This window comes from Botryllus schlosseri, chromosome 2, assembly GCF_051294905.1.
Source record: "Botryllus schlosseri isolate E-star chromosome 2, Bs_hap1, whole genome shotgun sequence".
In the NCBI taxonomy this organism is placed as follows: Eukaryota; Metazoa; Chordata; class Ascidiacea; order Stolidobranchia; family Styelidae; genus Botryllus; species Botryllus schlosseri.
Genome location: NC_137237.1, coordinates 34,361,521 through 34,389,465, shown reverse-complemented (window position 1 = coordinate 34,389,465; position 27,945 = coordinate 34,361,521). Strand labels below are relative to the sequence as shown.

Here is a 27,945-nt window from a genome sequence, read left to right as displayed (position 1 = left end):
TTTTATGATTTCTGAGCTGAGTTATAGGAGTTTGGATGGTATCGCTCATTGGCTAGGTATGAGATGACAAGATAAATAGTTAGGTTGGGACTCGGGAACAGTTCCCGGTCGGAATTGCACCCGCGACTCATTGATGTTGCACCTGTAAGACGTACCACTACGATATATAGTATTTAATACTCGTCACCGTCATGTCGTACCGTGCGTATGGATCAATTGCAATTGTTGGTTACCTAATGGTAGAGTCATTGCTTATCTGTCAAGTTTTATGGATGGTCAGTTTAACTACATCGTAGCATTTATATATTTCGGCATCCTTCTACTGTGACATCTGAGAATAAACTTTCTTCCACGATTGGAGGTACTCCATTTCATCAGGGAACCCGCATTACTATGGACTAGCCGATCTGCACGCGCTTTTGAGTGTGTTAAAGATAGATTATTTCTGAGGCAGGGAAATGAAGCTCGTAATTCGATATCTAATATGTGCTACAGATGCATGTGAGTGATAGCTCGAAGTCTGGTATCTTACTCGGATTCAATAATAGTTCTTACAGAAAGACGCCTGTATAGTTGTACCGTTCAGTAACGCTCTAGCCAGAAAGGCAGTCAATCCTTAATACTGAGTAAACTGGACGTATATTCAAACATGAATGACACCTATCTACCTCAGCCAACAGGACATCGGATTGCTGCAAACCGTACTTACGGCGAATCAGGGTAGGTATCAATAGATCCTGAACACAGTAAATAACTCGACACTACACTAGAAAGGACGGATCCACGGAGCTCTAGATAATTTGGATGGCTGGGTGGATTCCTAACCGAGACATTTGGGGAGCTTATGTGTAATACAAAGGCCGTCATAGCTTTCGCGTCCCAATCAAGACCTCATGGCCAGCTGGTCATAAGTGTTCCTAGCGACCATGTCGCTATTGTAACCAGTGCTAAGGACTAAAAATAAAACAAAACAAGGACAGATCTTGGTAATAAGGATTATGTAGTTTTGAAGTAGTTGATTCAACATCGGACTTTATTGGAACTAGTCCTTGGATACCAAGGAATCCATGGATCCTAGATTAGGAAACCATAAATTAGACAGTTATATGTTGTGTTATGCAGAGCATATTCCGACTAATTGAAATCCCAGGATCTGAACCAAGTCACAAGGTTCAAAGTCACCAGAAAATATCCACTTTTATTGTTTTGACTCGGGTCAAGTCGAGTCATTTTCAATTCACCACCGAATCAAATTCGAGTCCAAGTCAGTGTGTAGATGGTCGAGTCCAATTCATAGTGTTGTGACTCGATTCCGAATCCAAGTCATTGTGTCCACTGTTCAGTGTTGAGTTCAATCCGCTTCAATACAATATTTTTAACCCTGCTCGAGTGCTATATAATGGCTCGCATTCATAATATCGAAATTTTCCTCAGTCGTAACAGTTTCTGGCCCTATTTTCCGAGTATCAGGAATGATAGACGAAGTATCGATAATGTGGTGACTTAACTATTATTCGAAGTGACAATGAAATGTCGGTCTTGGCCGTCCTAGTTCCGAGTCATATGACTTGGTTCGGAGTCATACACAATGAGTCGAGTAAAAGTCGAGTCAGTACACAAATTGAATCGAGACGAGTCATTTTACGCATTCGAAGAAATGACTCGAGTCAAGACGAGTCATTAGGAAGTCGTGACTCGAGTCATTACAACACTGTGAAATTCATTGCAAGCCCTCATCCAGTCCTATACTATACGCGACGGGCATGAATGTATGTCACAACAGTGCTGACGGATAATAATAAATCTATGGTATTCAAAGTAACTGTTTTTTCATATATATATCGCTGGTTACTCTGGTGCTTATCCGGAATATATTATGCCAGCATGGAAATGTTTACGGTGTTATTAATTTGAACAATCTTACTGTTTAGTGGCACGTTCGCGGAATGGGAGGGAATCATAATTATCGTTTTGACGGTTTTAATGGCGATATTTGGATTTGCAGCGAACGCCTTAACCATGCTTGTTATTCGCAGCAGCGTTGCTTTAAAAGGGTAGGTTTTGTATGTCACGATTTACTTTTGCTGGAAATGTCTAACGATTCCGTTCTAGAGCAAGCAATTTACAGAGCTGGCTCACCCATACTGTGCGAAGTTGACTTTATGGTCATCACATCTTGCTAGTTAATTCGTTCTGTATGTAGACGCCACAAATTGATGCGCACTCTACGGGTCATACACACGTGATCGTCAGACATGGACCCCGATTCATTGAGATGTATTGGCCTTCAATGTCACTGATGCAATGGTCCTGTATCGTGCCACTATCATCTTGAGTTTGTGGTTTCTGACAACCAGGGCTTTCGAGCAGCCGTAAATTTAAACTGCTCCAGCTCCGGCTCCGGAGCTTTCTTTTATCATACACTAGCTCCGGCTCCTGCTCCGGAGCCGCATTAATACCATTGCTCCGGCTCCAGCTCCGGCTCTGAAATTATCGAATGGGCCTGTCTATATCAGGGGTGGCTAACCCGCGGGCCAAATGTGGCCCGCGAGAGGGCTTTGCGTGGCCCGCGAGGTAATTTCCTATTATAATATCAAAAATGAATTGCTCAGATTGTGAACTTGCAACGCCAACCAAAAATTACAAGTCTGGCTGCGGCACTTGGGATGTTGATGACTAAAATGCCTGTTCCAACGCATTGGCAGATCCTGGGTCCAGTCACATTTTCAGTAAATCGTCGTACATTACAATAAACTAAAATAGTAGCGAATTTTTTCTTCACGCCTCGCGTGTTTAATTGTCACACGATTTCTTGCTTGGTAGCCTACCCCCTACTGAAAATGAAAAAAAAATGCCTAATTTACCCGATTGAGTCTAACTGTATTAGCGATTACGGGAGAAAGTCTTTTCGCGTTTGCCCTCGCATAAAGATCGTCGACGGTGAAATGTAGGCACAAAATCATTATCGCATATTATCGGAGACCTTCGATATCGATGTGGCCAGACGCCGAATAGACGTGTCCTTGCAAACTGGGCCTAGCGGGCGGTATACTGTAGACCCGCAATATACTCAAGTAAGAATATTATTGGCCTAGTATATTTATAAACTTTGAAAATTTTACCCGCTTGGCGCGGCTAGTAGACCGCGCACTCGTTCGTCAATTGCATGTGCCCCTTTAGCCGAAAAGGTCGGCCATTCATGGTCTATATAGATTACTAATCTACCCATAGGTTAGTTATCTATAGTAATCTAGAGCAGTGATTCCCAACCGCGGCCCTGAGGGCCGCATGCGGCCCCCAGCTAGCCTTCTTGCGGCCCCCACAAAAATATTGAGAAATCGATTTATGAAAAAAAAATATATTTATAAAATACTCTTGCTTGGCTTGGAGTCCGGAGTTTTCCATTAGGATTGCAGGAAAGTTGTGAGTAGACTGCTAAGATTACGTGACTGCTGTTTCAATGCAATTTGCCTTAACTTTCCGGTTGAACGGGCAGTACCTATAGATATAGATATAGATATAGGTATTGACAGGACCGTAACTGCCGCACCCCAAGCCCCCCAATTGGGGGGAGCGAACTCGAAGGGGCCACAAAATTATTTAGTGAATTAACATAAATTATAGAGTATTTTATGAAATTTTATGCAACTTTTTCAAAGATTTTTCGAGCTGCGCGCGATTTCAAGTTTCCAAGTACCTGAATTATTGGGTACTCTTCGACCAAGATAAAATACGCAAGATTTATAGAAGTGGGCATATCGGCGTTGGCCAATACCGCGCCACGACGCGCGAAGACATATAAAGTTTTAGGCCATGTAACATGCGACTCCAAGAAGTGTGCCAGAACGATCGGCAGCGAGAAAACCTTGGCCGAAAAGGACTGCCCTTACGCTGACCGAAAACTTCGTTATGTATATTCAAAATACATATAGGTTTAATTGACCATAGGCGCCTAAATGACTGGCGCCGAATGTTCCTGTCTTGGCAAGAGAGACAAATAGGCACGAGACAAATAGGCTACCATCCCGCAGGAAGAATTATATGCCAGTGAAGAACTACCAATTTGAAATCGTGTGCATCTTTTAGTTTAGTATGTTTGGTCGATTCTATATTTCTTGATATAGCAGACTGGAGGTCACGAAATAACAAATAACATCGTGTAACGAAGTCGTACCAACCCGTCCGAATATGCTTAATTATTATTTACGGGCCCTGCAGTTTCCAAGACACCTCACTCAGCTCTACCGGTAAATCTGATTACGTGAGCAGAGAGGACAAGTAATTGATAGCATGCAATTCCCGATCTTATTGACCTATTTTATTTTGAATTATCGAAAATTTTCGCGCTCCACGCTGGCTCAATAAACGGTGATCCTGATTCCGTGGCAGAAGCGAACAACGGCACGGGGGGTCGGTTTATCACCATATGGGAGCTCAAGACCTAAGTGTTTTTTGGGGGCCTGACGAAGTGCTGTTTCGTTCCTGCCAACGGGTATACGCCCGAAGATGTTTAATTATTATTAAGTGGTCCTACCTTATCAAACACAACTCACTCGGCTCAACCGGTCAATCTGATTACGTGAGCAGAGTAGGGCTGGGCACAATGATTCGAGTACTCGAATCTGAATCGAGTATTAATTTTAATGATTCGAGTCGAGTAGTAAAAGACGATTTTTTCGAGTACTGAAATTATACGCTCCTCACCACTGAAAGATGATTTATCAACGAGGAGTTTATCAACGATCAACGAGTTTATGCTAATTTCACTGTTGAAGCCTTGAAACCTTGATTGGCCGTATCGTAGCATGCGAAACATGAAGTGCAAAGCTACGAACGTTACTGGGAATAGCACATTTCCGAAGTCGTCATCATCCCACAACATTGCCACCAAGTGCAATGAAATCGGTATGGTCGAAAAAAATAACAAAGTATCCTTAATATGATGGATAACAGGCATTATATTCTTTGTGGTCGCTTAAAAGGTACATATTTGAACTTTGACAAATAATATTATGCTATGACGTCATAATGAGTGATACTCGATTACTCGACTCGACTCGAAGCATTTTACGTGATTCAGAATCGAATCACTCAGGTGCTCGATTTTGCCCAGCCCTAGAGCAGAGAGAGGATAAAAATTGATACCAATATATATATGCAATTCCCGATTATATTGACCGATTCAATCATGAATCATAGAAATTTTTCGCGCTTTGAGCGATTAGTCGAGAGAAGCTGCCTAAAACGGACACCCGATTTAGATGATAAATAGCGGTCAACAGCCATCTAGCCTGAGGGGTCTGGGGGCTTCGAAGTTCTGTTTATCACCCTATGGGGGGCCCAAGCGAAACTTTTTTGTGGGGGGGCTGACGAAGTGCTGTTACGGCCCTGGGTATTGATAACTAATTTACGGATAGATGTGCAACAAGTGACTCACGATTGAATACGCCGAGATGCGTACTGCTTAGCCGGCAAAAAGCAGCATAATTGGTAGTCCAATAGCTCGCGACCCAAGCGTCCGAATAATTTGATATGTCGGTGTTCATCGAAAGCAAGTGTCGCACTGATTCCCAAAATACGAATCGGCAATAAAACTACTCCGAAATAGCCAGCAAATGTTGATTGTTCTGAACAACGGGAACGCGGCAACACAATGGCCAATGGCGTCAAGCGAATGATCGGAACAATGCCAATTTTCATATTTTGGTGACTATTTTGGGTTCCTTACATTGCCTTGGCATTCGTGCGGCCCCGGCCGTACTTTGAAATTCTAAATTTGGCCCTGCCACCGAAAAAGGTTGGGAACCACTGATCTAGAGTCTGTCAACCGTCAGTAACATCCGATGTAGCAAAGAAGATATAGCTGCCGCCGTGCCGGCTTGTGACGTCATAATGAATACTTGTCAATTGTCGATAACATCATAGTTGCACTAGAACGCACTTTACTCTATCTATGCCGTTGCTGTGCACAGCATTAAAATTCAGGCCTGCTGTTCAATTATGACAAATCAGCAGTTGTGGTTGTTGCATATATAATAGCATCTTATGAAATACGTCGGAGCCGGAGCTACTCCTCAAATAACGGGCTCCAGCTTCGACTCCGGATAAATTTTATGTAGAGCTCCGGCTCCGACTCCAGCTCCGGTGAAAATGCACGGCTCCGGGGCTCCGGCTCCGGGTTCCGGCTCAGGCTCCAAAGCCCTGCTGACAACGTACAACATTTTCACCCTTTTCTACAGATCTGCATTCAACTTCTTGTTAGTGAGTCTTTGCGCGGGAGACATTCTCTCATCCGTAAATAGCGTGGTGGTGGTGTACAGGAAAACCTATGGGCTGCGCGTATTTAATCTACCATTGGCTATATGCAAGGTATAAATAGAATTTATACATTAAACTTGCATATCTCGTTAAGTTTGATGAATTGTAAGAGACGGTAACGTATACATATAAAAGCGATCGCATTTTTGTGCATTTCCCATGGTCATCAAGCGTATCTATTTATCATTTATGTATTTTTTCGGTATAGTATTTTGACTCTTCATTATGCGATGGACCCACAGAGAACAAAACGTTAGATTTTATTATGAACGCGGTATATGCTGACTATATAGCCTATATACTCATCTCATATATCGTCTGGTATGTTTCTTTCGCATGTTTTTGGACATGAGTAGTCGTAGATTTTAATGTACAATCGTGTTTCTGAATCATTCAAACATGGCGGCGGATATTGATTCTTGTTATGAAGCAATGTAGTTCATGCTATCCTGACGCTATTGCATCGTGTTTCTCGTTTGTAACATATAATTTTCGCTTTAGCTCTCATATTCGCTAACTGGGCTGACCGAAACATGCACTACTCATCATATCTTGGCATGCTGCACCATCCGCCTTGTCGCTATGAAATTTCCTATTGTCATTACCAAGTTCACCCCGACCAAAGCAAAAGTAAGTTTCGTCTCGTAGATTAGTTTCAGATGTGGTCAGAAACGATGTACCTCCAGTTTGTCTGAGTATCAAAGTATATTTTACCTACATGCAGTACATACTTAAGTGGCGATTTTTCCAGCCTACTCCTCTTCTATATATATCTACCATTTTCTTCTGTAAAAATACTTACCGGTTACATTCTGGATTTTTTAACGTAATAAGTAGCTAGTAGGTATGTTTGCATCAGTGGTTCCCAATGTGGGCGATATCGCTCCCCAGTGGGCGATTTTGAGAAACAAGGGGGATAAAATTCCAAAGGGGGCGACTGCGGGCAACAGGGGGCGAAAATGTGAGAACGTCCAATGATATATATTTAATTAACACAACGAAAAACGCATGTGAAGACGGCTTATTCTGCATATGACGCGAAAGTTGACTGAAAAAGGTCAACTCAACGGCAGCTGGACGCGGAAACCGGTTTCCCGAGCACCGACTAGGAAAATGACCTTTTTTAGTTCATTCAGCAGCGATCAGAGTTAGGTGAATAAATTTTCCGTTTATATGTCCTCGTTTACGGGTCCGTAAATATGGAAGGGGGGAAGCAGAAATTTGTGTCGAGCTTGATAGGGATGCGATGAGTCGAAAAAGATCGGGAACCACTTACCTAAAGGATTGACATTGTCTTAGGAGTCGGCCAAACATCCCCAGTACCACGACAACTTAAGTTTTTCGAAATTCGAAGGTATTTGTGTAGTCATTATTCATTTTAAGTGGGTTGCGAATCGGGTTGCATTTAAAACAAAAATCAATTTAAAACAAACATGTTTAAGAATATTCCCGCGCTCTCCTAAACCTACTTTTTCCTAACCCTAAAACCTGGAGCGCGGGAATATTTTTTTATGTTTAACTCAACGAATACCCATCGCCCGGCTTACTGCATTTTGAAGGCTCATGAATTAATTAAACATACCGCAAATAAGTGCAAATCAACGACACCAAGTATTTTTATGTAAAACTATGATGTCTATACAAGACTATATTCGATAGATATTCTATTATGTATATTTAGGCGAAATTTGGTTTCGTAAGGTAGCTAATTATAAACTGTCGTAACTTCGTATCGCTATGATGTCATATAACACTGTTCCAAGTCCTAAGACTATCACTGGAGAGCTCGCCTAATGAATATCGTTAGTCAGAATGATCAAACAGAACGAAAATAAGCTCATCGTAACATATACTGCTATTTGACAGACTTGACTTCAAATATAGTGAAAATTAATTATGTAAGTCATAAAATATGGTCGAGTGTACATGTAGAATTAATAATAAATGAGATTTACTTGCTGCACTCAAGTGAAGGTTAAAGAAGAGATTGCCAAGTGGGTGAATGAGCTAGTTTTTTTTTTCAAATTTTATCTAAAACTGAAACTACCAAGTACCGATAAAGTAGTCTAAAACCTAGTCACGTTTTACGTGGAGGGTGTCCATAGCGAAGTACTTGTACATTTTGGAGTACTCAAGTATAGGTTCGGCCTGCTTGCGCTATACTTAATCAAGATATTAACTATTTACACTGCATCTACTTCTATTTTAGAGTTTTCGGTGGTCGAGCAAACTATACCTTCAATACTTACTTTTTAACTCACTCGGAAATCATCACTTCTTGTACTTTACTAGGAATTTACTGCTACTAAAATGTTGAAATGTACTTTTTTCGGTGGTCTAGTGGTCTTGGTGAACGGTGTCAGTTTCATCTACATCCTACGATGCATTTTCGCACTGCAGATTAACAAAAATGTACTGAAAATTTGGGAAGTCCTACTATGCGATATTTGAGTTTTTCAAATTACATTTGGAAATTAGCCCAGTTGGATATCAGCGAAAACCACGTAAAATTTCACTCCAAGTGTTATGGCTTTAACTCGAGCAAATACGTATTCCGAATTTTATGAGTAAAATAACCTTTCTTATGTTAAATCTACATAGGGCCGAATAAATCGAAAAAAATAAATGCGGAAGCCTAGGCATCGAGATATAGCTCGGCGTCACACCGCAGTCCAATAACGAGAGTGGAATAATATAGAAATCATACCGAACCATTGTAAAAGTGACGTTTCTTCGTTTATGCATATAAAATTTCACATTGTAAAAGTTAGTATTCAAGGTCCATTTTTGTTTAATACTGAAACTGTCTTGAATTTGAAACAGGCCTATATCATAAACACTTGAGTAGTTGGTGCATGTAGGCAAAAAAAACCACTTGAGTACTTTGAAGAAACCCTTGTACTTCTCTGCTCAACATCTCTGAACGATAGAAGTGGAGATATAGTCTACAAACATAACCAGTTAGTCACATACTTACTTACTTACTTTGAAATCTGTACATTTACTTGTATTCGAGCGGAATTGCGCGATGCTGAGTACCATCTGACGGCGTTTATCACACTGCTGGAAAATTAAGTTTCAGTACTCGATGTATCAAATTAGATTTACTTGAGTGAACGTGAGAGTTATAAGTGATTCTACTAAAGTTTCTATGTGGCGAGGTGCTGGTAAAACCACCAACTTGATTATTTCGGAATATAGAATAAAGACCAGCTTCTATCATCAAGCACCATAAGACCCATCATTCATACATACAAACTTACATTATCTGCGCTTGGAGCTGTCTAGGTGCTTGGTAAGAACGCGGTAAAGGCATTGAACAGCAGCAGTTGCGGGATTACTCGCACCAATTACTAGGTACATAATAACGCAAGTTAACACAAGTTAGTTCGATCCTGAGCTTAGTGCACCAATTACTAGTTACATAATACAACAACTTAACACTTGTAGAACACGATATTTGCTCCTGGAGAACTGACGATATAGTTTCGAAGCCTCACTTCGTGGTATTACAATATACGCTTTAATCATCACAACGAATCGACACTGGAAAAACACTTTCACGTTATTCAATAACTCGATACTCGAAACTTGTTGCTTGTGTGATTGACCACTGGTGTGCAAAAGGGTTAGGAACGTTAGAAATATAGTTCCACATACTATTTGTTTTGACGCAAGGGAAAATCATTCGATAACTCGACACTTCTCGTTAGTAAAGTAAATTGCTGTATAATATTTTCTAAAATACAAACTTGGACGAAATCATGAATAAGTAGGACTTACCTTACATATATTGTGCACATACAACTTTTTTGCAAGAACTACGATATTCCTGTAAGTACTAGGTCTGTGTTGGGTTATTTGAATATTAGGATACGTGACCATTCATATAAAAAAGTTATCTTGATATCAAAAACATTTTGTAGAGATTATATCATTTTATAGTTTGAAAACGCGTCTATTCATTCTTCAGTTTCATAGTAAGCGAATGTCGGGTAAAGTCGATTACTCATTTATCAGCAGTAAATTTCTAGTAAAGTACAAGAAGTGACGATGTCCGAGCGGCTAAACAAGTAAGTATGGAATTCTTCCGAGTACTCAAGTACGTTTTTTGCCTACATGCACCAAATACTCTCAAGTGTTTATGATATTGTACTGCTTCAAATCCATTATAGTTTCAGAATTAAGCAGAAATAGACCTGGAATACTGACGTTTTACTTGGTCGGAAATAGGTACTTCCACCTTAATTCAAAGGATTTGTCGCTCGGAGCGAAATTCTACGAGGTTTTGGATAATACCCAACATGTAGGTTCACTTTGAAGGGTAATTTGTAAAACTCAATTATCGTATAGTGAGAGTTCGCAAATTCTCGATGTATTTGTGCTATTTTTCATTGCGATAAGTCATTCTGAAGTGCGAAAATGCATTGTAGAATATAAATGAAACTGGGCCCGCTCATCAAGGCCAATGGAAAAGTACATTTCAACATTCTATTACCAGTAAATATCTTCTGAAGTACATGAAGTGCTGATTTCCGGGCGAGTAAAAAAGTAAGTATTGAAGGTATTATTTGTCTGAAAACTGAAAACTCTGAAATAGAAATAGAAGTAGATGAAGTCTAAATAGATAATCACTTGATTATGTATAGCGCAAGCAGGCGAAACCTATACTTGAGTACTCCAAATGTACAATTATTTCGCTATCGAGACGGTTTTGATAATATCCAATATGTAAGCTCACTTTGAAGGATAATTCGTACAACTCAACTATTTCGCAGTGAGAGTTTGCAGATTCTCGATGTATTTTTGCTATTTTTCGTTGCGATAAGTCATTCTGCAGCGCGAAATGCATGATAGGATATAGTTGAAACTGGCGCTGCTCATCGAGGGCATTGAAAAAAGTACATTTTAACATTTTAGTATCAGTAAATTTTTGGTAAAGTGCAAGAAGTGATGATTTCCGAACGAGTAAATCAGTAAGTATTGAAGGTATAGTTTGTCTGAAAACCGAAAACTTTGAAATAGAAGTGGTTGCGCTGTAAATAGATAATCACTTGATTGAGTATATTGCTACCAAGGCAAAACCGATACCTGAGTACTCCAAAATGTACAAGAACTTCGCTATCGACTCAAAAGGTAGTTTTCTATCTACTCTACAAAATCGGTACTGTAAGACTTTAGTACATTGAAAAAGTATTTGAGTCTAAAAATATTAATCCCCATAAAACGTACTGGATGTGGGGTTCGAAGCCTAGACTAATAAGAGGGCCGTGATTGAAAATAGACGGAGGATCACTGGATTAAAGTTTACTGAATACCCCGCAATGTAAAATTAGTATATACTATACAAAATCCGGAGTGTAAAAGTCTTTAGTGCATCGGAATAGTGTAGTTTTCTATCTACTTTACAAAAGTCATACGATTTTTCTTGTTGCGTTCCGGGATAAAATGTAATTTTTCGCGCTTTTTAATGTTTTAATTTTATTTTTTATTATTTTCAGTTATCTGGCAAACTATACCTTTAATACTTACTTTTTTACTTGTCGGAGATCTGCACTTCCTGTACTTTAGTAGAAATTTAGTGATAAGAAATTTTGGAATGTACTTTTTTCATTGCTCTGGATGACAGATGTCAGTTTCATAAACTTGTCTGACAGCATCAGGTATTGGCGATGGAGAAAGCTAGGCACTAATCTAGTAGAGAACCTCTCGAATTGGTATTTTCTAATACCTCATTCCCATAGGCGAAATTGCAAACCTTGATCTCAGCTACGGGGAGAACATTAGCTTTACGCAACTCGGGACTATTATTTCGAGCGATCTGACTTATTTGCCACTTGCGAACTCGCGCTTGCACTCATTAGGTGGTCACCGAATTTTTCGATTAGTTAATATTCCGAATTTTATTTAAAGCTGAAACTGTTAGCGTTTTCGCGGTCCAGAATGACTTATGGCGATGAAAAATAGCGAAAATGGTCTCTTAAGCATTGACCACGGTTTTGTTTTTGAAAGATGTCGCGATGTCGGTATAATATTTTCTAAAACTCAAGCTAGGACGAAATCATGAATGTGTAGGACTTATGATAAACATATATTGTGCGCATACAACTCTTGCACAAATTACAAATGCGGTATCGTAAATTAGTATATACTACTAAAATACAAACTCGGACGAAATCATGAATGTGTAGGACCTACCTTAAACATATATTGTGTACAAACAACTTTTTACAAGAACTATAAAATTCCACTCCAGGCGCTGCGGGTTAGCTCAAGCGAACAAGTATTTCGGACTTTAGGAGTAAAATTGTGTTTCTTATGGTAAATTAACATAGGGAGAATTAATCAGAAAATGTTGTAGAGTACCGTAGGCATCGATACATTGAGTGAAATGGGCTTCCTTATCTTAAATTAAACGGGCAGAATAAATCGAAACAATTTGCAGAGTTCCGTAGGCTTCAAGACATAGCTCATGCTGGGATCATAGCCTAGTAACGAGGGCTTCGAGTGGGATGTTATAGGAAGCAAGAAGAATCGTTGTAAAAGTGTTGAAACTTAATTGCATCTGTAATTCCGTCACCCTTTCCCCGCGGGTGGATCCTATAGGATCCATGCACAGTTTTTCACAAACACGCTTCAATCAATTAACGACATCTTGCGTTGTAGGGGTCGTAAACGGTTACAATGATCGTCTAGAAATAGCGATTGTCGATACGCATACGACCAGCTATATATAAACCATTGCCTTATGGCATAACCTGTTCAAAATGCAGATTGAATACAGAAAAACGTTTCCCGCAAAATACAATGTGTAGCTCAGTTCGCCTGAATGAACGCTAATCTTATAATTCCTTACATCTTCCGTTCTACACGTCGTAAGCAGACACAGTTGTCGTTTTAGAGTAGTTGTTGATCGCAAGAGTTCATTTCAACCATAATATCGGCAATTAGTTGGATAGAACACTCTTCAAATTGATGAGAAATATAGCAATGTTCTGTTACGTGAAAAATGCCGCGCACGTATGAGCATTGGCACATAAGGCCATATACATTCACTTACGATTGTCTTACACAGTTGAATGTCACACACATAGTTAGATGCAGTCCATAACACTTCAACAAGATCAGTATCACGAAGGTTGATCGTATATAAGTTACGCGAAGCCAGTGCTAACCACTGCAGACATGGGTGTGGAAGTTGGCGCGAGTGTACGGTATTCGCGCCTGTAATACCAACATCATACAGACAGTTGAATCATCCGTTTTATATATGTTATCCTTGAGCAGTGTAGTTTGTCAGTATTCCACTTATGATTGAAATATATTGTATTGTGCCAAACGTAAATATATCGTTTTACTTGAATATATATGCCGCGATGCGCATGCGATACACAATAAACCATATTGACGGCATATCTGTGCCTGAGGAAGCATGGAGGAGTTGCAGGTTATCACTACCGGTCAATTCAACCACCATGGATTCATCTGTTGTTGTTCAAAGAGCAAGGTTTATTTCAACGCATAGCAATAAATCGTACAACTGATTGATAGGCAATTACCGATTATATACAATGATATTGTGACGGCCAGACTATCAAAACAACGCGCGCCGCGTGTGTGAGCCTCGTTTGCAAGATGCGCGACGTTGAGCACGTGTTACATAAACGGCCTTCACACTCGACTGTGTTACGGTATGAAGCTCACTCAGGACATTTTAGAAAGGTGATATTGCTGTGAAATCAGTCAGGCGATGATTTCACCCCGAGAGCGTCTATGTATGACGTAAAGGCAAATTCAGTAACAAAATTCTCTTCTAATTTTTCAAAACCTGAAACACTTCTTCTCATAGCGCTTTCAGCTCTCCCAGCTGATCAATCCGAGTAGCTCAGTTGGTTAGGCAGCTGTTTCCTGCTTACAACGATATATTGGGTGTTGGTTCAAGTCCCACTGTTCGGATTTTATGATCTTTTTCGTGAGAGCGGTAAAATTTGGACTCGAGGCCGACCGCGGAGATAGGGTTAAAGTTGACTACGCATAGGTATGTGCTACGCTCCCGCAAAACAGATTCACTCGAATGTCGGTATAGAACTGCGTTAGTTTTAAAGTTGTTCAATCATGAAATGCGTAACAAAATTTGACATGGTACATTACCATAATGTCTTACAACTGCGTACCGAGTTTCAAGGTGGGGAGTCGATTATTAACATGGTAATTCCGTTTTAATGTTGACTGTATAGGTACGTGCTGCGCTACCGAAAAACAGATTTACGCAAAAGTCTGTAGAGAACTGCGTTAGTTTTAAAGGTGCGTTACATCATGAAATGTCTGACGAAATTTGGTATGCTGTATTTTCATAATGTCCTACAACCGCGTACCAAGTTTCAGGCTGGGGATTTGATTATTAGCATGGTAATTCCGTTATTAAAATTGACTATGTATATGTATACGCTATGTTCATGCAAAACAGATATGCGTAAAGTCGGTATTCGACTGCGTTAGTTTTAAGGGTGTTGCATCATTAGATTTGTGATGAAATTTCTTTAAATCAGGGCTATCTCAATGATGTTGACTAAATTAAGGACCGATTTTTTGGGTAAATTCTGTTATGCGCTTAGTTACTAACTCTCAAAGCAAGCAAAGTTTGTGGTATTTGAACAACATGGAAATTCGTGCACTTTGCGATATTAATTTAAAATACAGCGTATTAAAGTCAATAATGCTCTATAGGCGTGGTGTTTGATGATGTGGCACAGATGACGTAGCAGATGATGTGGCAATGGGCGTGGCTGATGATGTGGCAATGGGCGTGCTATAGGTGCGGCAATGGGCGGATGAGTGTCCGTGGTGGGCGATAAGTTTAATTCGCAAAATTAGTGTGTTCAAATCAGACCTGTCGTAAATATAGTGATGTCGCATTAGTCCTAAATACACATGATAGAATATCAAGGAAAAGTATCATCTAACGCAGTGCTTTTCAACCTGTGTGACGGTTCGCACTTGTGCGAATGGAAAAAATTGCAGTGCGAATGACGAACATGGTGCGAACGGTGCGAATGAAAATCCCGGATGAGTGCGAATGACGAAGGTGGTGCGAACGGTGCGAATAAAAATCCGAGATGAGTGCGAATGAAAATTGTGAATAGTTATTGTTAGTTTTTCAGACCTGGAATAATTCAAAATAACCTAATAGGAAATTCGAAGGCAGTGTAATTTTTGTTGCTGCGACGCAATAGTAAAACATCTTTAACTGACGACCCACCACTAATCGTAGCTCTCACAAGCCATAGTGAATTACTATTTTCGCACTCTAATTATTACATTACCAAAAGCCTGGTTTGGAAGCTTGTGTAGTGGCAGACATACAGTATAGCAGCCCGTCTGAGCCTGCCACAGACTGGAAATTGACGTTAAATTGATATTCTGCTTACTTTCGCTAAACAATCATCATACTTTCGTTAATACCTGTTCAATTAGTGCGAGGCACGAGGATAGTAGTAAATGCAATCATTACAGACTCACATTTGCAAGTTACTGTAACGCAAACTTCACCCCATCAAGGGTTATTAAAGCATGGACCGCAAAGGGTATAATTTTGGGTCGGTACGGTGCCAGAGCTATCTGTTAATATGTATGTAATATTTGTTGAATTTATTGAACCCCGCGATAGTTTTTACAAATTCAAGATCAAGGTGTTGGGTAGGCCTACTGTAGCCAATAAGCGAGACACGCAGAAAATATGGATTTATCACGGGAATTCATGATAAGATTTGTCCGACTCTTTTTTTCTCGTGGAGAACATGGTTGAAGACCGTTGGGATGAACTACTGTAGGAACTAGGGATGTGCAACGAGCGAGTTCAGGTCTATGAGACTCATTTATTTCGAGGCCAACCCCTTCTGCTTCGGGTCAAATGAAGACGTAAAGTTTTGGCCAACAAACGGCTGATAAAATGCGGTGTCAAGACATAAGCGTCGACAAAACCGTGGTCAAAAAATGACCGATGCTGGATGACCAAACCATTCGATATGGATATGCTCCGTTGTCGGCACGGAATAGTCCCGTTCTTGCAAACTGAGTAGAAAGCAGTACATCTGCAACACGCGGAGGAATATAATTCACCCTAATTTGAAATCGCGTGCGTCAGATATATTTTGTAGAGCTGTGTTGGATAGAATTGTGGTGTGCGCGTTCTGTATGTCATCCATGTCCGTAAAATCATAGCATACTACTCTAATTTTAAAAATGAATTCATTTTCATGGTTGAGGCTCGGTCATGAGATGCCACAAAAACTGAGAATTTGGTCGTATAGACTAAAAAGCTGGTTCAACGTTATTAAACTGTTATGAATTCTCCAGTTAGATTGAGCTAAAGAGCAGAACACACAGTATATCGTGAGTTTATTTGCTCTTCCCACATACATACGAGACAGAATATGTGAAATCGAAAAACAATTTGGAGCAACGTATCATAAGGTAGCGAGCTCCAATGTGCCTACTATCCTTGATCGTTTGGACCTCATTTTCCAAGACATAAGGCAAAAGCCTCAACACAAACAAGTGTTTTATTAACACTTTCGGCATACTGGAGCCTCATCCCAGACCTTTTTGTCAGCTCTCAAAATCAATTTCTTCCAGCAAGTATTTTTCACTGGTGAAAAATGCGTTGTATTTTGGATAGGAGTGCAGAACAGATTTTAAGACATATGGCCGTCCAAGCGCAAATAGACGTTCTTGTACAAAACCCAACAACTTGTTTGGCCGAGACACACTTGATAGCTTAAGGTAGATAGTAGCCAATTTGTTGCACATCTGAGCAAATAAATGCTGTATTTACCATAATAATTTTCGGTTAGTTTGTGCGAATGAAATTTATTTTACAAAAAAAAGTGCGAATGAAGCTCAAAAAGGTTGAAAAGCACTGATCTAACGTATAATGAATGTTATTTATTTCTCGGAAGCAAGTCATTATCAAAACATAGTGATCAAAATTATCGCAGAGCAATTCCGATTTTGCGTAAATTCCGTTATGCGTCTTACTACGTTACTGGGGATTATGTAGTTAGTTACGAAATTAGGTGTGCTATCTTCCCAATCGGTATGGAACAACATCAAAATCATCACAAACCAATATCGACTTTTGCTCCGTAACGGAGAGTTAGGAATCGCGTACCTGCAGCGAAAAGTTAGTTTAATTATAATGCCGAGAATTATGCGCCTGCGGCTCGTCCGTTGGCGTTCTAGTGCTGATTAAATTATCTTTATACTCGACATGCAAAGTAAATTCACAGGTATTCGAATGAAGTTGTAGTGCGCGTTCATATTAGGTCGTGAAATGCGGACACCTCGGTAATCGAAACCGCGATCTGTCTGCGCTCAAAATCGCATTTTACATTAATTAATTAGTGATGATGTGTAGAATTTTGATATATCATCATAAAACCGCGCCTGGTTCAACGTTGATGAGTGTTATCTGTGAATATCTGCCAAATATAGTCTTGCATTGACATCATAGTTTTCGAAATTTATGTGTAATCTGAATGTTATTGATATCCAGAAAGCAAGTTATTATGAAGTTTCGGAATTTAATCATCTAACGTAATCATCATAAAACCGCGGCTATAGTTCAACGTTGATGAGTCTATCTGAGAGCACATGTTATCCGCTAAAATACAAAGTCCAAATACACATAATAATATTATCTCGCGAATATAGCCACTTGTCAAGTCGTCCTAAATACACATAATAGAATATCTCGCGAACATCTGTCGAATATCGGTATTGAAATTCACAAACAATGAAATTTGCTCATAAATACACACAGCAATAGTCTAGCGGGCACGATGAACGTAAATAGCCTCGGGGCGGGGAATGTCGGGGCACAATTTCAGGTCATCCTACTACTGGCAGGATCAACATTTTCATGTAACAATGGACTTTTCGGGTACAGCTGAATAAATATACGGACTATACTAAGCTGCTCAGAACGAATCGATTTTGCATTTTTACTGCGTATTTAGCTATGCTTTATTTATCGATCGTTTCAACAGTATGCAGCAGTTGCCTTCTAGAATCGCCCCATTTGCTCTACCGCCCAATTTATTAGCCAGTGCCCCCCCAATCGCCCATTTCATGGCCAGCGCCCCATTGACGCTCGCGAACGTCCCCAGGGGGCGCCCACTTTGGGAACCACTGGTTTAAAACATGTTTTAAACAAAGTGTTTTAAAACACCGTTTGTTTTAAATGCAGCCTTAGTTGCGAAGCAGACATCATCTTTTTTCGTTGTTTATTGGAAGAAGAATTTGGCCCTTATCCCTCATTGGTCTTTTGCACCACGGTCAACAATGGCGTAAGATGAAATGAAAAGCAGTCAATAATGGCTTACGTAATGGATAAACGACATAATGTCAAAATGACATAAAATATCAAGGCTAAAAAAAAGAAAATTCGGCACGGTGGGAAAATCAAACAGTCTCGACTATTCACAAATGACGGTTGCAGGATAACACCAATCCAATGGTGATAGGGATAATTTTGTCATCGATGAGGAGAATTTCGTCACCTATTAACTGCTAAAGTAGAAGCATATGTTTTGAAAGTACTTACTTGAATGCTGGTCAGACCTTCATTTTCTATTTCCACTTGACATAAGTTCTTTGAGGATCGGTATAGGTCTACTTGTATTTGAGTTGGAATTTGGGACGTTACGTAAGCTATTGCTTGAGCTCTGATCACTTTTGATGAGAGCTGTCGCGAAAATCAATGCAGATACTGTCAAATAGGTCCTGTCGGCCGTAATTTGGGCCGAGTCGATTCTTTCGATATTCGTAATCCGCATGTTTATGACTGGAATAGAAGAAGGCAAAGGAGGCGCCCGCAGATGCGTCATTGGATACGGAACATGGTAGTAGCCGTGAAACATAATGCTCGCTTCGCGAGCATCAAGAATACTTGTTCTCCATCTCGTTTAGGATACACTTGAAGAGAACCTACACAACGTATACCGCTCCAATTCTACAACACATACCCACGGCCGCGATCATCATTTTTTCGGTCCTCATCGCATACAATCTACTGCTCATGAGACGAGTGCAAGGTATCGGGTGAAATTTTCTTGTTCTAAAATTGGTTAAAAGCATAAATCGATTTATAAAATGGTCTCGTAGCTCCACAAGGTGACGTTGAAATACCCGGATTGCACCAAGCAATAAAGTGAGTAAATGAAGCAGCCTAACGATGACATTGATTGAGCGATTCTTTTATCTAATATATCTATATTAACCACTAAAACAGTGGCTCTAAACTGCAGGGTCACGACGATATAAGTTGGCATATTTCTATGCTTCCTTTGTAATAATAATACTGCTGCAATGTGTATTGATGCTTTAATTAATAATAAAAGCGGATTCTCCGCATTTGGTTCGTTTTTTATTTAATCCAGATTTCAGGTTTTAAGTGATCGCATGAAAATGTACATTAGGAGGATAGACAAAATCGCTTTATGAGGCCGGGAGTCAAAAGTGACTTTGAACGACAACCACAGATATTAGCTTCATCTTTTCAGAGCACTATGTAACTTGCCTGTAGCGGTTTACCATTGGCGAGCTGAGTGTATACTTTACTGCGTTCTCCGAATTTCGTGTGAATGTCACAGACTTGTTACACTTATAGTGACTCGCGCATAAACAAAAAACATATTCGACATTTTTAGTCTTCAGGGATTATTTACGTAATAGTATTTCTTCATAAAAATCTAAACTTGTGATAAAATTATGCTGCAAGACACGAGAATTATTCTATTTACTCAGCGAAGCCGGTATATCGGGTCGTATGTTTTACGTATAGGCTACCCTTGCGAATGGCGTCTTTTGTGAAGATAAACATGCGGTTGTCTGTTCCCAGTATAATGATTGAATGTGAATTAATTCGGTTGGCATGAACTTTTACAGTGTGGAAATTACTCTAATCGCATATTAACCACATATTCAGTACTAGATTCCAACTGATATGTCGACGCCGATATCTGATTCCGTAAAAATAACGGTATCGGCCAGTTCCGGCGATGTTTATCGGCCAATCCAATGAAGTCATCTCTTCAACTTCCGCGCTCTTTGGTCGTAACGTTGTCCTGGCATTGTAAATAGTTACTACTGCAAATGTGGATTCTATGGCTTCATTGCTCCGAACCATTATGCGCCAGTACTGTACGGGCCATATTGTCCTACAGTGGTGTGGACACAGCCCAATCGCAAGACTCACTGCGTTTGGGTTACGTCATTCTTTCCATTCGACCAAAATAAAATTTTCGGCACTATTTAGATTGCCATGCCGAGCAAGAAACTTAATAAAATTGGTATCAATCGAAAGATACGGCGCTACTGATTACGTAAATAGATTTTTTTTCTGCTCTCGGTCATGTAGCCCCCTTTATCAGCCTCGAAATTTGCATTGTGACTTGGTTGACCTTGTGGCGTAACAATGCCGCAGCCCTATTCGTGAGTACAAGCTCTAGTTCAGGGCTACTAAACTGGTGGACCGCGGTCCCACACTGCAGACCTTCTCAATGTCGAATCCGGTAGTTGCCCTAGTTAATTATATCAACCGAATGCATTATCGTTTATTTGCAAAAACAAAGAAAAGTATGTTTATTCTTTCTTTCAAGCTCCAAATTAACAATATATAACTGCCTTGGCTAGAGACTGAATGACTCAGGGATCAGCGAGTCAGCATTTTCAACCATGAACTTTACAACGAATAGATTTCGCATATGTATGGCTACTCGACCAATGCAACTTTCAGCACAGCATTCGACTCGCTTCCACCACTTTGAAACCTAGGTTAGGAAATGAAAAAATTAAGAAAGAAATTAAGAATAAGAAAGAATGAAGAAATGCAAATTCTATCACTAGCTGTGATTTTTACCATTACAATATATACTTCCCTTATTACTTTGGCTATTACCGCTATACCGTAATACATTTGTATTTCTAAGAGTAATAACGGTCTTGACCAACTGGACCCTAAACTTACCAGAGTAGCCCAGTTTTAGTTAAAGTACGTTACATTGTGATATCCGCAGAAAACATCGCCTTATCGGCAAAAATTGTTATATTAGTGCCAGTTCGAAAATTTGATTTCGCTCGGGTTTTATTCTAACTGTACCGTAGCGCAGCTGCAAGTATTCGATGATACAGCGTAAACAATACTATTCTAAATTTTTATATTTTCATGAACAGGACTGACGAGCTCCACAGCAAGGAACCAGAGAGAAAAAGCAGCATTGCGTCAGATTGCAGTGATCGTATTAAGCTATTTGATCGGACACGCTATGCCGATAGGTAAAGCGCAGCAATATATAATATACCCGAATCATTTTACGATTATAATACGATGATCTATAGATGTGTTCAAAGCAGTCAGCGTTGACACTCAATAAAGTCGAAGTAATGTCGTAAATGTCTTCTCTATTGCAAGAAGAAGTAGATATTATGAAGTCATGTCAAAATTAGTTCCTGTGGAATTAAAAGTGTAGATATGACAAGTACTCAGATATGTGATATCAAAATGTAAATTTGGTCGGAAGGCTCGCACACATTCATCAGTTAATCGGAGGCGCATCATTCGAAATTCCAAGTTGCATATTCACGATTGACGCCAATGACTACTCAGTATAATCACTCAAGACACACAATCTAGGTATCTACAAAATGTATCGCGATGAAACCATATTGACGTGACCGCGCAAGACTCATTGGGTCCATACTCAAGTAAACCTGTTAGTGAATTGGAATTATAGGTACCAGTCAAATCAAATACCATCGAATGGACGAGCTCAAACAGATCAGATACGCAGACCATAGTATAGTCAAGGACAGGGCCGGCCAACCCGTGGCCCGCGGGCCACATCTGGCCCGCGAGAAGGTTTTGAGTGGCCCGCGAGGTAATTTCCCAAATTTCGAATATCATCAAAATGGATTGCACAGATTGTGAACTTGCAAGGTCAACCAAAATTTTGATTAGTCTGGCCGCAACACTTGAGATGTGATGACTAAGATATCAGTTCCGAAGCATTGACAGATCCATCAGCCATTCACATATTGGTAGATCTTCGTACACTACATTAAAGCAGAATAATTTGCGATAAATTTATCAAAGTTAAAAATTTTCTACAAGCTTAGCGCAATATGTTGTCACTCGATTACTTGTTTTTAATATTGTTGCCCATTTGCGAAACTGGAAGAACACCTAATGTATCAGATTGAGTCTAACTATATTCGCGATTACGAGACAAAGTGTCGTTCAACATATGCGACCGTGCATTTGCGCTCGCAGTAAGACTGTCGACTATGAAACCTAGGCACGATATGATTGACGCATACTGGTCGCAGCTTTCGATATCGATATGTCCATGCGCCGAATAGCCCAGTCGTCGCAAAGTTAGCCAAGCGATATACAGCAGGCCTGCAAGTCAAGTAACAATATTATTGACCTATGAACTGCAAAATTTTTCGCGCTTCGCGCGAATAGTGGCCCGCCCAAAAGTTCGTCAATGGAATGTGGCCCTTTGGCTAAAAAGGTTGGCCAGCCCTGGTCAAGGACCATCAAACCCATATATAACAACGACACTACAAATGGCTCTACTTCCGAAGGCACTATGAGGTAGCGCGACACAGAGGATATTTCGCTTAGCTGTTACGACATTTTCAGTCATAAAAGTGATGCAATCCTATTCAAACCTTCCTATCCGGCTTACAGTAAGCGCATAGTAAAATTAAGTAGTTTTTCCATAAACATCCATTGGCTAGGAATGTAGGTATAGTCTCAAAATAAAATCAATTGAGATAGTAGTGGAAATATAGGAAAATCCAGTACTTCGTTATGCTGACCACTCCTGGTGTTCACCTATAGTTCACAGACCAGCCTTGCACGGAAATCCACTGAGAAATGGTGAAAGTAAGAAAACCTACGCTGTTGGTGAGAGTAGGGCGACTCGACTATGGTAATTGACCAGTGAACACTGAACACTCTATTTTCAAAATCCGCAAGTCTTGAACCAACAGCACGGCGCATGGTGCCTTTCATATATGCGCATGCGCAACGTGTTTCCGTATAGCCGCAAGTGGCATACCGTCGGTCTTCTTGACTGCGACCCGTAGCATTAATCATCCACCGACTATTCATGCGAAACGGTCAAATATAATGTTTTTTCAGGCTATCGCTACCTTGCTGCTTTGAACGTTGACACCGGCTTTACACGTCGCGACCGATGGATATATTGGAACGTTGCCTACACCTTATTGCGCGCGTCAGAATGTGTCAACCCACTCTGCTATAACTATGCATCAAGGTATGGCACCACGAGGTCATATTTGGTGGCCCGCGACCTGATTACAGTTTCGGAAGAACGGTTAATAAATCATTTTGAAATAGCGAAATTGCTTTCAGTTTAAAAATATTGTTGTTTTTGTTGTAGTTGTTGTTGGTAAAAATAAGCCATTCTCTGGTACCTAAAACCACTATTCGTCACCAGCTGATACGGCTTCGTCATATGTCATATGTCATATGGTCCGCATGAAATAAAACTACTGTGTCACTGCGGCTAATTATATTCTCGATGATTGTAAAGGTATTAATAGCGTCAACAGACATTTTTCGTCTGTAGCGAAGACGCATTATGCAATTTCGAAAGTAGCCCTGTCCCATCAACTGCTAAACGTATGCGACATATCGTCATAATCTAAATTTTAAAACCTCTTGCGTGAATAATTTTCAGAGCTTCATTTGTCGTCGTTTTGATAAGTCCTGGAAATTGCTGCTCCTACTTGAAATTGAGTAGAAATTCCTGACAATAAGTCGCTGGAAGTTTGGCTCGCGTCAAGTCAAGTCATTTAAGGATTTCCTACATCAAGTCAGTTTGAAGCCACCAAATATTCTTCGTTTCATTGGATGTGCCGATACGGAGGCAATATTGCATACATATATAGACTGATAGATCGCGTAAAAACGGTTCCATGCCACGCCCAAGCTTTACATAGCCTAGGCCGGGTGGGTGCCTGATTTCGAAGACTGATCCAAGTCGTTTCGACACCTTCCTATTATTCATTGTATCCCAGTTTTGTGGTGTATCGAAATGATGAAGTTTTAAGCAATAAATTGAACTGAATAAGATGCTAATAATGAGACGTCAGTTTTATATGTAAGGTGCAGATAATTCTGCACAGCGTGTTAAATATATAAGTGCGTTTGGAATTGTATGCGCCCCTGACTCCAAACTCCATTCAGGCCATCCGTGAAGAATTAAATACAGTGACCGACGTCCAACACAACTCAAATAAGGTTATGAATATATTACAAAACTATCGCGCATTAAATAAATCCTATTTGCGATCTCGCATAGAGCCCAAAATTGACTCAGGCATGTGTGATATACACAAATACAACTGTTCAGAGTCTTAGCTTCACGAAAATGGTATTAACCCACAAAACGGATAAATTTATCCATGACTGTAGTGGCATAGCCAATATAAACTGAATGCAATACGGCTTCATGTTGCCGATCTTACACAGAGAGGGCACGTTAATTACACGCAACATTGTAAGTATACATTTCACTCCCATAAAACGGTCTGCTGATCATGTTGACGTGACATTCGAGCGAGGCTAATACGATAATGTTTCGTGTGTACGCCCGCTCGGCCTAATCTCGTCAACACAAAGTACAGTAGACCAGTGCTTCCGAACCGTTTTCTGTTCGTGCCCCACTTCTCATCCACATTTCATTGCGCGACCCACCAGACCCCTTTGACGACTAACGTTTTACCCACTGATCGTGGGGTCTAGTTTTTATGTTGTCATTGCGTTATAGTTATTTGTTCGTGCCTAGCGTGACCATTTTCCGGAATTCATGTTGAATTTGGTCATTGATATTAGCAATTGCATATATCATTTCAATTTTTTTGTCCTCTCTTATCCAAAGGGATCAGATTTACCAGTAGAGCTGAGGGAGGAGGTGGTGTCTTTCAAATTTCATGAACATAATTACCTATTACACTGGTCAATAAAACGAAGGAAGTTTTTTTAGGCGGAACATCTGAGAGCCGTTTCTGGGGTTTTTGAGGTTGCTGATTACGAATATCACATTAGTTTTGTCAGATTGGCTCCATGTCAGAAGATATTTATACCCCAAAAAAAGCCCAAAATTACTGTATTTACCCTTAAATATTTCACTTGGTAGGAAGAAAATCATTGTAGTTTTTTAAATTTTATACTGCGCATAAATATCTACTTGACTATAAAGAACCCTCATGTCATTCTCAGTCATTCTATCAATATTAACATGACATGATGAGAAATATTTGTTTGTCAAAAAAGCAGTTAGTCAAGCCTAAAAATTGTACTTATGCACAACGGAAATACATATTCTCCTGTATCAATTGGTCATTCTACCAAAATGAAAGAGAAGTGTAAGACAATAAAATTTGTCCTTGAAAGGCTTAACTACAGTACTCCTATGCGTTTCATTTTTTTTTGACTGGTAAATGGATAATTTTCCCTGAGTCAAGAAAGTGGGTATACCAAGTAACCCTGTCAAACGAGAAGCTTAAATCTGGTATCTGGTATATACGAATACCGATGAAAGATTTCAATTTCATATTAGGAAGGAGGTCACTGCATGTATTTTCTCCTAAGATGTAGTAAATAGAACTTTTCAGATGATCACAAAGCCGCCAACTGCAAACAGTTATTCCGAAAATTCGTATCTGCATATCGAAAACTTGAGCACAAACATGAGCATTAAAGTTCACTTCCTGTTCAGTCTTCTTGATATATTTCCTGATCATCTTGTTGATTAGCAAGGGGAGAGGTTCTACCAAAACATCAGAACAACAAAAGAAAGATATCAGGGCAGATGAGATGAACAATTGAACATATTATGTCAGACCATTGCCGGAACCTTTCAAGAAACTGCACTAAATAGCTTACAGGCGAAAATCTTACGAAAAAACTATTTTGATTTAAAATATATCAATAATATTATATTCCAACTGATTATTTCAAATTTACAATAGGTGGTTGACGTAAAACTGATTGAATTTATGCCACGTTATTTGAGTATCTAGGTAAATACCTATATACATGACTGGAGTTTATTTATGTACATGATATCCGTGAAAGTCTGTAACTATGATAAATCTATTACCCCTAAATATAGTGCTGTTGCTGTATTTTGAATAACTCTCCAAACAAATACTCTACAATTCATGTGGATTCATGAGATCATATTGACCGCCCTTCGCGCTCCCAACCCCAGTTAGGGGGTTTGGGTGCGGCAGTTACGGTTCTGCATGCAGCAGATGATTACAAAGGAGGATGGTTAATCCAGGCTCCTCCTCGCCACCTGATATGCATAGACGCGGTGTCGTAAAGAGCCTAGAAGTGAGCCCTGCTTTCAATCGGCACCTGCGGAATCAAAATATAGAATATTGGTCTGCTGTAAATGAGCAGTCGAAAAACATCACGAATTTCACAAACAACAACAAAAGTCGAACACAAAGTGGTTGTAACTTGTGAGTAGCTTTAAAACGCGGCACGACAGTTGTTTGCTGATTATAGCGACAAATCGGGCTAGATTGCTGCATTTTCCGAGCAACGTTCGCAAAGCCTTTGGAGTAAATAATAAATTCCTATTCTCAGGCATACACATTAACACACCGTCCGATTTCACTCTCCAATCAAAATGACTTTCACGATAACCTGGCTCACAAATTATTAGGAGCACAGGGACGTGGCTTGTGGCGCTCATGGCGCAGTATAATTTAAAAGAGGAGAACGTGTATTTGCTCGTCTAATCTTGATAAGACTAAGTGTTGGAATATTGTGCAAATTTAATGAGAAATTTTAACATTTAAAAATTCTTCCCGACCTACCTGACATAGCTTCGCGATCTACCGGTTAGGAAGCACTGTAATAGACCGAAATGTACATGTTTCCACGACGGGATGTCGGGACGATTTCTGTTAGAAAGCATTTGTCAAGTACTCCGGCGAAATACCACCGTGTATAAGTAAATATGAATGTCCACAAAGGATTGGAGCGCACATCCAATATCCATTGTGTAATGCCATGAACATAGCGTTTCCGACGCTTCTTTCTAGAATACAGCTCCTACATGTCGTGCATGTTAATCATACGCGCCTAACATCCAAAAGTCTCAAGAATCGCCAGCATTGATGACAGAAAAAAGTGTATTAAATAGCATTATAAGTAGATTTTCATGAACTCTTTTAATACCAGGCCACAAAAAATACCTCTCCGATTTTATGCACAACAATAACCATATCTGGATGCAAGTGCGGTTGGTACATGTGTAATGTATATAGAGATGTCACATAATTCTATATTATGTACTTTCAGCCAGCTTTGGACCGCTACGAGGCAATACCTGTTCGGGCTAGGGCCACGCACGAACAGCGATTCCATGAATAAAAACCTCGCAGTGACATTTTCGTCTACGGAATCTAGGTTACGTCCTTCGACTCGTACCGATTCTGTCCCATCGACTATTACGTCTGAAACAAGGGCGTAACCTGTAATGATGAGAAATAGCCTTGTCGTCCGCCAGGAAAAAT

At 39.9% G+C, this 27,945-nt stretch overlaps 1 protein-coding gene and 2 long non-coding RNA genes across 3 annotated transcripts in view; 2 read left to right on the top strand and 1 right to left on the bottom strand.

The window, feature by feature from the left end:
• LOC145458918 (uncharacterized) overlaps window positions 1–27,945 on the top strand; it is a 462,825-nt gene that overhangs the window by 337,425 nt on the left and 97,455 nt on the right. The gene's annotated exons all lie outside the window — the stretch shown is intronic.
• LOC145458912 (uncharacterized) overlaps window positions 1–27,945 on the bottom strand; it is a 482,198-nt gene that overhangs the window by 366,018 nt on the left and 88,235 nt on the right. The gene's annotated exons all lie outside the window — the stretch shown is intronic.
• Window positions 7–27,945, top strand: LOC145434501 (growth hormone secretagogue receptor type 1-like). Its single transcript, XM_080311856.1, has 9 exons — window positions 7–720; window positions 1,932–2,054; window positions 6,240–6,369; window positions 6,820–6,948; window positions 19,099–19,220; window positions 19,288–19,412; window positions 21,553–21,654; window positions 23,528–23,663; window positions 27,731–27,945. The coding sequence occupies exons 1-9, from the start codon at window positions 650–652 to the stop codon at window positions 27,900–27,902; spliced, it is 1,110 nt and encodes a 369-aa protein (XP_080167982.1). The 5' UTR covers window positions 7–649; the 3' UTR covers window positions 27,903–27,945.

Coding starts and splice junctions, on each gene's coding strand:
- LOC145434501 (XM_080311856.1), top strand. CDS start 650: ATGAATGACACCTATCTACCTCAGCCAACAGGACATCGGATTGCTGCA. Junction 2,055..6,239: donor AGCAGCGTTGCTTTAAAAGG/GTAGGTTTTGTA, acceptor CCTTTTCTACAG/ATCTGCATTCAACTTCTTGT. Junction 19,413..21,552: donor GCTCATGAGACGAGTGCAAG/GTATCGGGTGAA, acceptor TTTCATGAACAG/GACTGACGAGCTCCACAGCA.